Source organism: Gekko japonicus, unplaced genomic scaffold, assembly GCF_001447785.1.
Source record: "Gekko japonicus isolate JY-2015 unplaced genomic scaffold, Gekko_japonicus_V1.1 scaffold165, whole genome shotgun sequence".
In the NCBI taxonomy this organism is placed as follows: Eukaryota; Metazoa; Chordata; class Lepidosauria; order Squamata; family Gekkonidae; genus Gekko; species Gekko japonicus.
This window is the reverse complement of record NW_015163097.1, coordinates 1,297,490-1,309,559: the sequence shown is the minus strand read 5'-3', so window position 1 is coordinate 1,309,559 and position 12,070 is coordinate 1,297,490. Positions and strand designations below refer to the sequence as shown.

The 12,070-nt window shown below is 46.7% G+C and overlaps 1 protein-coding gene across 1 annotated transcript in view; it reads left to right on the top strand.

The window, feature by feature from the left end:
• LOC107106479 (cytochrome P450 26A1-like) overlaps nucleotides 1–9,840 on the top strand; it is a 10,348-nt gene extending 508 nt beyond the window's left edge. The window contains exons 3-7 of the mRNA XM_015406635.1: nucleotides 1,560–1,910; nucleotides 2,034–2,186; nucleotides 6,028–6,162; nucleotides 7,620–7,772; nucleotides 9,499–9,840. Coding sequence (XP_015262121.1) covers nucleotides 1,560–1,910; nucleotides 2,034–2,186; nucleotides 6,028–6,162; nucleotides 7,620–7,772; nucleotides 9,499–9,840 — 1,134 coding nt within the window. The remainder of the gene's footprint in view (nucleotides 1–1,559; nucleotides 1,911–2,033; nucleotides 2,187–6,027; nucleotides 6,163–7,619; nucleotides 7,773–9,498) is intronic.
• Nucleotides 9,841–12,070: the final 2,230 nt, after the last annotated feature.

The window sequence follows — 12,070 nt, the reverse complement described above, 5'->3', positions numbered from 1 at the left end:
GGGGGGGTGGGGGGGGGGGGGGGGGGCTGCAGCAGGCGGCGGGTCCCGGCTTGGGCGGCGAGCTCGCAAACGGGAAGCGAAGCGCCGGAGCACTCCGGTCCCAAACCGGCGGCATTCTCGGGAACGGTTCAGGCTGCCTGGCTGGCTGGCTCCTGCGTTGGCACTGCCCGCGGTCTGCACTGCGGGTTCCCTAGAAACGGTGCTTTACCGGACCCAGGGAATTCAGTGGGACTTAACTCCGGAGTATGCATGTAAGACGCGCACGTTTTAGGAGAGAGGAGGATCGCTTCAGCTCCGGGCTAAGTCGGTGCCGTGCAAGCGACTCCAAGAGGAGCAGGCAGTGGCACCTGGAAAGAGCAGGCTGGAGACCGTCGAGGTTTGGCTGCCCCTGGGCACCCTCGGGTGACGCCTCCGCCACCCCTTCCAAGAAACTGGCCCGGAGTGCCGGGCGCTTGGGCCCCGTGTTGGGCGGAGGCGAGGAATCGGCTCCTGGGGGTTCCCCAGGGCGCCTCAACTCCTGCAAGCTCAGGCCGGCTCGGTGCGAGTCCAGCTGCCCCTTAGAGAGTGTAGAAGAAGGAGGGGGGCACCCGCTCCCCAGAATCAACGCTCCCGGTGTTACTGGACCGGAGTCTCGCTCTTCCACTGCGGCCCGTCCGAGCTGCGCTCCCGAAACCAGGATCAGCAAGACCGTTGTTGGTAATTTTGCCTCGTTTCAACACGTGCTACCTAACGCAGTTCCCGTCCACTTCAGCGACTGTTTGCACGCGGATTTTTGCCCCACAGTAAAACCCGGTTGGAAAGTGGATGGAAAGTGCGTCGTTTCGTGTGTGTGATCGCCGCCGCCGCTGATTCTTCCGCTGGTCCCTGTAGAGAGCAGTGTTCCCTCTAAGCTGAGTTAGTGTGAGTTAGCTCACTGTTTTTGAGCCTCGTCTCAGCAAGCGCTACCTAATGTAGTTCCGGTCCACTTCAGCGACTGCTTGCTCGTGGCTTTTTGCCCCACAGTAAAACCCCGTTGGAAAGTGGATGGAAAGCGCGTCGTTTCGTGGGTGTGATCGCCGCCGCCACTGATTCTTCCGCTGGTCCCTGCAGAGAGGCCCGTTCACCACCCAACAAGTGTGCCGGGAAACTTAAGGCCCGCTCTGGAGACGGGTCAAGATGGGCGGCCGCGTTAGCCGGTCCGTCGCAGGAGAAAAGCGCGAGAGTCCAGCCAGCAGCACCTTCGGAGACTCACCAAACGCGTGTCAGGGGATGCGCTTTCCTGAGTCCCCGCTCGCTTCTTCAGATCGCCGCGTCTTCAGATGCAGTGACTCAGGGAAGCTCCACCGCCAGCCGTGAAGGTGCTGCTGGACTCCTGCTCTTTCCCCCTGCTGAAGCCTCGCGGAAAAGGCTGCTGTTTCGGGGCCCCGAGTCCCTCGATGGTCGGTGGGGCGCCCCCCTCCCCTCTGTAGAGGGGCTTCTTCCGAGCGGCGTCCGTGGCAGGAAGGCGTCCACAGCCTCCTCCTTCGGGCTTATTCACATGCTCATCTTCTGACATTGTATATGCCATTAAATGCCAACAGTGCCCTTCGGTTCTCCACATAGGGCAAGCAGGTCAAACCCTATACCCGCGGCAGGTCATAATGCGGACTTTCTCGCGAGAGGCCCTGCAGCACTACATCCCGGTCATCCAGGAGGAGGTGAGCGCTTGCCTCCGGCAGTGGCTGGCCGGGAGCGGCGAGGGCGAGGCGGGCCTGCTGGTCTACCTGGAGGTGAAGCGCCTCATGTTCCGCATCGCCATGCGCATCCTGCTGGGGTTCCGGCCCAGCCAGACCGGGCCCGACAGCGAGCAGCACCTGGTGGAGGCCTTCGAGGAGATGATCCGCAACCTCTTCTCGCTGCCCATCGATGTGCCCTTCAGCGGCCTCTACAAGGTGAGGCAAAGGAGCTGCCCACGCCTCCCATCCCGGAGGGAGGGAGGGGAGGGAAGGGAGGGCGGGTGGAGGCGATGATCTGGCCGGCGGGCTGACCCGGTGGTGGCTGCGCTCTGCCCGCAGGGCTTGAGGGCGAGGAACATCATCCACGCCAAGATCGAGGAGAATATCCGGGCCAAGCTGGCCGGGAAGAAGGAGCCCACCGACGGCTACAAGGACGCACTGCAGCTGCTGATGGAGCACACGCAGAGCAACGGGGAACAGCTCAACATGCAGGTGAGGCCCCCCCTCCCCCCATGCCTGGCGGCTTCCCAGCCAGAGGGTCTGCCCACTTCTTCCAAGCCGGCCAGGCTTTTCATTTTAGTTGGTTTGGAGGCGCTGGAAGCCCCTTGGGGAACCGTCTCCCTCCCCAAATAAAATCTAGCTACTTTGGAATTGGTGGGGGGGGCACTTAGAGTAACACCTGCTAGAGCAGACATGTACCCACCACGGCCTTGCTGTAAGTCCCTGGGAGGAGATCTGCAGAATGTCAGGACGCTTGTATTGGCCCCCTGCCCTCAGCTAGTTAAACTCTCTTGTGGGTGTGGGTGTCTTTCCATGATGGGGATTTCCCTGTGTAGCAGGGCCCGGGTGTTTGTTTTTTGTTCCTGATGGGACAGGCAGAAATGTTAACTGGTGGCACTTTCCCTTTTGAATCTCAATGACCTGATGAGTGTCTGCTGTCATGTAGCTTTGGAAGGCACCAGCGCCCTGCCCAGTGCTTTCAAGTTCCAGATTAACAGACTGTAGTAGACATGGGTGGGTAGACAGGGGAAGGCAGGCAGCTTCAGAATTCCACTGTTGCTAGCCAAGTAGGCAGGCTTGTAGACCCAGCAGCCAACCAAAGTATTCCTACCTTGACACTTCCTGTATACTTTTAGCAAGCAATGTTGTATGCTGCTTTTGACTCCTAGCTGTCCTTGTTCCTATAAGATCAGTCCGACCGGCTCTGTTTTTGAGTTTCTTATTTACAGGTCGTGTTTTCTCACTGTGTGTCTGGGGGTTTTTTGGCTGGCAAGCAAATAATCCAAATAGATTAACTGGCTTCCAAGGCTTGCAAATTGCCTCCCTGTTAGGCAGGCGGAGATCCTCTCTAATGCTGTTTGTGAGATATACCTTTTCTTTGAGTGATGGGGAGAGAAGGAAAAGAGCAAAACTGCAAATGGAAGCCAATCTTAGGGCGGAGGCCAAATACATTTTCAGTAGTTCTTGGGCAGGATGGCGTAAGGGTCTTGGGTCCTGGCCCCAGTGTTTCCTAAAGGTGGGAAGCTCACCTCTGTGCTGCGTTGTAACGGACCCTACCCACTAGGCATGCTGTGCCTGAATGATCGCCATTCTTTTACTCCCTGCCTGTAATCTACGGATCTAGCCACGGCTTCCCTACAGTCTGAGCCTTCAGCCCTTTCCTCTCCTACCCACCATCCCATTTGTTTAAAAAAAGTTGGCCAGTTCTCCTCTGTATTTGATTCAGAGGGGACTGACATCATCTGGGCTGTCATTCGATTGACGAAATCTTCCTTGGCTGATTATGTTGATTTGGATCACAGTCTTAACTGATGTTGGGGCTTCACTGAGTTAGGCTGCAATCTTTGGCAGCCTTAGAGTAAAACCAGTGGCAACAAAGGGGGGAGTGACTTCTGAGTACAAATGCTCAAGATCAAACGGGACTCTGCACCTGAAGGAAACAATAGTTTTGAAGGCAGCGGTGTGTGTGTGGGGGTCTATTCTTGTTGTTAGGTGCCACACCCGTGCATTTTGGCAGGTCGCAGCTCAAAGCAACCATTCTTTCCTGGGTGAGAGAGGAGGGTGCCGCCACTCAGACGATGCCAGCCACAAACTTTACTTTTTAAAAATTATTATTTTCTCACACACATAAAAGGAGGGATTCAAAAGGGAAGAAAGGGTAGGGGGGAAATATAAATTAATCAGGTTTGTCAAATATTATGAGTTGTTACATACAACAAGTAAAATCAGATGTATTACCAAATGTATTACGTATAGAAGCAGACAATAAAACATCAGTATTACAGAATTTTAGGATAGATTCTCTCTTTAAAGAACAAACAGGGACTTTGCTAAGGTTGACAATAATCTATTAACGATAAAAGAGATTACATCTTTAACGGCTGAACGAACTTCTATGCTAAAATTAAATTGTAATAAAAACCTGCGGCCACAAATTTTTCTTTTTCATTGTGTAAAATTAACTTTCAAACAATCCTATCTCTGATCTAATGAGATGCCTTTAACACCAGTGTCCAGCTAATTGTCACCTCTCTAAAAAGAGTCTGCATCTTTACATCAGGAGGACAGGCGTGACCTGAGTGCAGAGGGAAAAGCGGGTTGATTCCCTCGTCCTCCCCTTGGCTGGATCTTCTCTGGACAAGCGGAGGTGGGGTAAAGCTGGTGTCAGATAGCGAGAGGCAATTTGTACAGCTGAACAGCTCTCCCCTTTTTTACTCCCCCATTTAGAAAATAGGACGTGAGGGAGAGGGCTAGTTTAAAATCCTAATCTCAGACAATTTCTTAAACACGGTATTTCCACCCCACTTTGTGGAGTAATATCCTCTCCCACCCACTTCTAGTTCAGCCTAGATACACACTTCCTATCTTGAATGAGGTCAGTGATGCCTTTGTGTCCCAATCCAGGCTATTGTTTTGACTTATCAGGCTGTGCAATAGCCCTGTGTGACTACTTAGCCACCCACCCAGCTTCCTACCTGCCTGGGCTTTGGTAATGGAGGGATTTTTTTAAGACCAAGGGCTGGAAAGAACGCTGTCCAGTTGAAGTGCTAGAGTAGGATCGTTCCATCTCCCAGTTTTGCCCTGCTTAATACTATTGCGGTATTTTCAGTGTAACAGGAACCTTTCTGATATCTATTTCCCATGGGTTAATGACCACTGACGCTTAACCAAGGGTAGTTTAGTATTCATGTTTGTTTTGGTTACCAGTACAGATCTGTCCGCAGTTTCCAGGTTTCCACAGGAATAGCTACCCAGCTGACAAAGGGAGACCTTCTATAATTCAGTAATTGAATAGAAGAGGAGATTTGGGGCATCTTCTCAAAAAGTCATAAGGAAATCGGCATGCGCTGAAAACCTTTGTGTTACATAAAACTAAAGATGTAGACACTCCATCAGTCTTTGCAGCTACTTACTCTTAATTGCACCGACAGCACCAAATGGGCCAAATTATTCTAGAACTAGAATTCTAGGTAACTTTCATAGTCCAAAACAGAAATAGCTGGGTAGGATTTATAATTCTAGGTAACTTTCATACTCCAAAACAGAAATAGCTGGGTAGGATTTCCTTTTCAAACCCAGCAATGTTAAGATTTCCTTACCCTCATTCCAAGCTAAGATGTTTAATTCTGCAAGAAGTATGATGCAGAAACTAGAATGAAAGGTGGTGGTGGTGGGAACTCTGTATGACAGAATCAGTTAACACTTAGTTTTTCATAGGACTAAACTCCCCACTCAAGCAGGATGTAAAGCCTAGGTATTCTTCAGGCTCCCTAGTGCAGCCTATACTCTACCACACTGAGTTTAATCATATCATCTTCAGGGCTAGAAAGTGGTGACCGCAGCCTCTACCACCCTAGTGCAGTCTCTACCACACTGAGTTTAATCAAATCATCTTCAGGGCTAGAAAGTGGTGACCCTTAGCATGGCGAAAGGGCTAAATCTGGAATGGAGGATTCTGTGTGTTTCTGCCTAAGTCTGCCTTTAAACCTGCAGTTTAGGTATCAATAAATGTGAAGATTCCCGTGTACTGTAGTAATAATAATGAGATACGGAATGTTCCATCTGCCCTTATTTGAAGGCTGATTGATAGCTGTTTAGGCTGACTGTATGTGGGGGAGTTACTTTCACATGTATGAAGGCAAGCAGTCATATATAGGAATGGGGTTTAGATGGCTGAGCATCACAGGGGAAGGTTTTGGCTGTTGGCACAAAAATTAGCAAATCCCCCCAGTGTCTGCTGGGTGATGAGTTTGTCCCTTCAACCTGTTTGAATTTGCCCTGGAAAAAGAACTGATGTGTCAAGGCCAGGGTAACTTTTGTCTTCCTCTGACAGGAGCTCAAAGAATCTGCAACAGAGCTGCTCTTTGGAGGGCACGAAACCACGGCCAGTGCTGCTACGTCCCTCATCACCTTCTTGGGCCTTCATCCTTGCGTTCTGCAAAAAGTGAGAGAGGAACTGCAAGCCAAGGTGGGTGTGCTGTCTCTGAATGCCAGAAGACCAATCAGGCTGGAACCAGAGGGGGGGGGGTCTGAGGAATGCCCTATGAGGGATTCTTAGCCTGGAGAAGAGGAACACAATCCCAGCCTTCAGAGACCTAAAGATTTTCACAGGGAGGAGTCTGTTTTCTGCACTGTTCCAGAGCATGAAAAGATCTAATGGCTTTCAGTGGGTGTTGGGAAGTGCCATAAAGTCACAGCTGACTTATGGTGACCCCGTAGGGTTTTCAAGGCAAGAGACATTCGGAGCTCGTTGGCCATTGCCTGCCTCTGCATCACAACCCTGGTATTCCTTGGAGGTCTCCCACCAAAATACCAGCCAGGGCTGACCAGGCTTAGCTTCTGAGATCTGATGAGATCAAGCTAGCCTACTCTTAGAGGATATGGTATATTTAAGATGAATATTAGGAGGAATGTGCTGGCATTGAGAGCATTTCGATAATACAGCCATGCTCAAATATTGTGACCATCGGCTATGGGTACCTACTCTTAACTGTCCAAAGCATATAAGGTCCCATTTGCAAATCATTATTCCAACATGGTTGCTGGCACTTTCGTGCTTGCTCTCAGAAAGCACATATCAAGAAGCGTTGCAGCAGTTAGTTTTAACTTTTTGATTAAATAGTTGCTTGGGGTTAACCAGCCATCATACTTTATTTCCTAGTCTAATTTTTTTTAAAGATAGGGGGCCTTAGAATCCATCTTAGAAGAGGTATCCTGATTTTTGCATTCAGTGCACATCATCTCAGAAGAGGCATTCCTTCCTATAACACCTAGAAACAAAATGATTGAGCTGATCACAAGGTTGAATCAGGGCCGGCTCGCTCACTAGGCAAACTAGGTGGCAGCAGCAACACCCGAGGGAGGGCGGTAGCCCTTACCTGCACGGGGGAGGAGGGGGTGGCGCACGGGGTGTGTGTGCCAGAAGGGATCCTCGCCTAGGGTGCAAAATAAGCTGGGGCCGGCCCTGGGTTGAATATCTGCATAAATCTGTATGTGCACAAAATCCTTTTTCCTCCCCTTTAAAATCTCAAAGGCAGCAGGGTTGCCAGCTCATGGTCAAGAAATTCCTGGAGATTTGGAGTGGAACCTGGGGAGGCTTGAAAAAAGAAGGGGCCTTGGTGGGTTATAAAATACCACAGAATCCACCCTCCAAGCAGCCATTTTCTCCATACTCTGGAGATCAGTTGTAATTCTAGGAAACCCGCTTGGAGGTTGGCAGCCTTACCAGGAAGTCATGCTGGGGGAGGTGAAGCCAGACGGTCTAAAGAGTTTTGTCCATTTCATTAAAAGTTGGTTCGTTCTGTCTTGCAGCAATTGATAGCAAATGACTACATTGTGACTGAGAGTCTCCTGGCAAGTGAGCGGGTGCTGGAAACACGTTCTAGGGGTGTTCTAGGTTTTATGACTTGTGTTTTTAATTTCCAGGGATTGCTGGGCAACGTAAACCAAGATAAGAATCTGGGAATGGAAGTGTTGGAGCAGCTGAAGTACACGGGCTGCGTCATCAAGGAGACTCTCCGGCTGAGCCCACCAGTTCCAGGAGGATTCCGAGTGGCGCTCAAGACTTTTGAGTTAAATGTAAGAAGGGAGGTTGATTCCAGGCAGCTCCCGTAACAGCCATATCCACGACACATTGCTTGAGAGGAGTCAAACTTATTTCAATGGGGCTTGTTTTTATGGTGCTTACATTGCAGAAATAACTAGACTGACTGTGCTGTAACCCAAATGGATTATGGCTTCTGTCCCCGTCCAAGAGTGCTGATTGCAAGGCAGCATTTAGTATCTCTGCAGCTCTGTGGGGGAAGCCCATATCTGCCCAAGTTCAAGTCCGTCTTTTACAGAAACATTGCTCTCATCAGATGCTATGTTCAGAGCACTTAAAGTGATAGGAGCCCATCACAGAATTAGCAATTATACTAATTCCACTAGTAGAAAACACCGTCAAAGATTGCCAAAACAATATATTAAACAATTATAAAGTTGGTGGTGTCACAACAACAACATTAATGCATACTGTAACTATAATAAGACATAAGACACAATATTTCCTCCTTTGAAGATAAGACATAAAGTCCATATAGTCCGTGTAACTTGATAGGAGGAGTACACATAGTTATAACATTTTCCAAACAGCCTTTGCAAAGACGCCCATTCTAGATACTTGGAAGATGCATTTCCTTCGACTTCTTCAGTTTGCCAGCTGTGTAAGTGGAACCTGATTTCAGCAATTTAACAGACCACAAGGTTCATAGTGCAAGAAGTTACACTGATTACATGGACTTTTTGTCTTATCTTCAAAGGAGGAAATATTGTATCTTATGCCTTATTATAGTTACAGTATGCATTAATGTTGTTGCTGTGACACCACCAACTTTATAATTGTTTAATATATTGTTTTGGCAATTTTTGATGGTGTTTCCTACTAGTAGAATTTGTATATTTGGGACTCCTGTGACACTAGTCTTTTCCCCTTGTTGTTTGGATTGACATCACAAGATTAGGGCCCGGTCTAAGTTTCAGAGCACAATCTCTTTCAGCTTCTTGTAGTAAAGCATCTTTTTGCTTCCCAAACTGGGGAACTGCAGAAGAGAATGGTAGGTTCCTAAAAGGGAAGTAGTGTACAAACCAGTTGCCTTGATTCAAATAAATTTCATGTGCAACTTTAGGACAATGTGTTCGCAGCTGCATGCAGGCATCTGCACAGATGGTAGGTGCTGCTTACCTATGTGTATGTTCGGATAAGCATTCACCTCAACAGGTGACCAGCTAAAAGGTTGCCTGTTTCCAGGCACAGATTATTCTTGGGAGATGGCTTTGACCTGTGGCCATCTGGCCTATAGAAGGAAGCATTGTGTCAATCATGGACAAGGTAAGGTATAAATCCACATGTGGGGAAACCTCTTGTCTGGAACATCCGTCCCATTTGTTGTGAGATGCTGTATCAGTCCTTCAGAACGCTTGTTATCTCTTAACGGTCACAGCCATGATGACCATGGTAAAAGAACCGAGCAAGTAAAATTTTCTTTGTTACTCCTGCATAAGCATTGAAGTAAAGGAGTTGTACCTCCCAGTAGGAAGGAGTAACCATAGATGATGATTATGCCACTGATGGTTTGTTGTATATTTGATGCTAATAACTGCCTTCTGTTGGTAGCATAAATCTCTCTATACATAACACTACGTTGTGCTTAGTTAGTGTCACAAATAGGAGCGAACACTGGCCTGACACCATCTGTGAGAAAACAGTTGAGTCAAATCTGTCTTATGAGATGTTTGGTCACTGTTCTGTCTCCTTTTTTGATAGGGATACCAGATTCCTAAAGGCTGGAATGTTATCTACAGTATCTGTGATACTCATGACGTTGCAGAAATCTTCACCAACAAAGATGAATTCAACCCTGACCGATTTATGTCCCCTTTCCCGGAAGATGCGTCCCGATTCAGTTTCATCCCTTTTGGAGGCGGCTTGAGGAGCTGTGTGGGCAAAGAGTTCGCAAAAATCCTTCTCAAAATCTTCACGGTAGAGCTGGCCCGGAACTGTAACTGGCAACTTTTGAATGGGCCCCCCACAATGAAGACTGGCCCTATTGTGTACCCAGTGGACAATCTGCCTACAAAATTCACAAGATTCAATGGTCAAGTCTAATGAATTTCAGAGTAGTGTGTTGGTTGTCCTAACTTAAATTTTGGTACATTTAAAGTATATGCTACAGCTTTTTTTTTTAGTATTCTAAACTCATTATTATATTTAAATGTATGATAGCTATTTATGTGTTTTCTAAGAATATTTTAAAGCTATTTCATATATTTGAATTGGTTTTTCAAGCAGGCACTATAATTATGGGTCCTCAGGATTCATAATTGGATAATTTTATTTCTATAGAAATAAAGTATCCCACTATTTAAGGATTTTATTCAAAGCTTGTTTACTAAATATATTGAAGGTATTTAAGAACCCGTATGTGTATCCATGGATACACTCAGAAGTAAAAATGCAACGAGTTGTATGTATACTCTGAACCAAAAAGCCACACCATGGCTTATCTCTAAATAAAGATTCTGAGAAACAGGATTTCAGTGCTTGGTGTTCATACTTACAGGAAACTAGAGTTCTCAAAGGAAATGCAAGGACACTCAAGGGCAAGTTAATGATCTGATCCTTAGATTATTTTGACTTGAAAATCCCAGTTATCTGAGGAACTTAGTTTAGTTGCAAAGAGAACTGTGGTAATGGTCTTCTATAGTGGCACGGCCAAATCCCTTAGGATGCACTTAGTTCTCTAGAACGTGGCCTGGAGACCAGACCTACCTGATCACCACCCAGATGCTTCTAATAAAGTTGATATCATCTAATATGGACCAAAGGTGCTCAGAGGGCTTCAGTGCATAGAGGCGGACAGGGAAGGGTGAAGGACTGATAGGCTTCCTGAAAGATCTCCTCAAGAGACAGGTTACTAATGGTGCTTCCCGTTTCCAGAAGGTGTAGGAGACCACACTCATTACCCACGAAGACTTCTTGGACAGTTTTACTCATAAATAAGAAACAAGATTTAGTACACTTTGATTAAATTTTGCAAGGGATTAGCAGGGTGGTTGTTTGGGGGACCAAATCAGTGTTGCAGGTCACCAATTGCCTATCCTTGGCATGCAGGTCGACATCTAAAGGGGAAAATAGGCTTGAGCTGCTGGCTTTTCAGCTTGGCAATGGAGATAAGCACCGCTCCCTGGAGTCGGATTCGACTGGCTTTCGAGCAAGGGAAACCTTTACCTTTTTTGGGGTTGAATAATTCACCGCTGGTCCTTTCCGAATCAAGCTCTTCCAATGAAGAATGTCAAGCCAGGTCCCTGCTGTAATCAAAACATTTGCAAGTGGATAGTCTAAGAGACTAAATTATGGAGACAGACCACATGGGTTTCATTTAAGGGAAGATGACTGGTTCTCTCTCTCCAGCAAGAGTCAAAATTCAGGTTAGTACAAGGGTCAAGATAGCTCACTATTTTTCTGCAACAATAGTGACATAATGTGAGCCACTGAAAGGCGAAACCACATAATTGGGGATTTTTAATATTAGGGAAAAAAGAAAGTAGGGGAACAAAAAACTTAACCCAAAAAATTGAATCAAGAACCAGGAAGATTAAATGAATACAAATCTGAGGGCCAATTCCTAAAATCAATAAATGTGAAACATAAACACATAAATAGTAAAAAAATGATCAAAAATGCATGTATTTATTACAAGATAATTTAAAAACAGTTATGGGCCCAACCAGAGCCTCAATACAAGATAAAATTGTACAATGTACACAAATGAAACCTAGTGCAACCCAACATGTTTCGGCCTAACTGGCCTTCTTCAGTGGGCAATCATAGACAATACACTTAGGCACAATACTGCAATAATAATCTAAATAGTTAATGTAGGACCAATGTAGAGTGTGAGTTATAATCAATGATGTAAGGCAAAGAAGTATTATGGAGACCTCATATGATATCGCCTTGTGCCATAGTCAGGTGCATATAACCCAGGTGATGTTTCCATGATATGCCTTCCTATTTTGGTCCAGTCTCAAGAACAATTCAGAGCCAATGTACCATAATGGATTGTAGTAATTTAAGAGAAGTTGATTGGTTCTCTCTCCAGCAGGAGTCAAAATTCAGTGTAGTACAAGGGTCAAGATAGCTCACTATTTTCTGCAACCATAGTGACAGAGTGTGAGCCACTGAAAGGCTAAAACACATAATTGGGGTTTTTTTAATATTAAGCATCTGATTGAGTGAGTCCATGGACTTTTATGCTATAACAAATAAACATGTCAGTCAATCTTAAATGCTACAAAACTCCTCCCCCACCTTTACAGCTGCTCAATGCAACTGC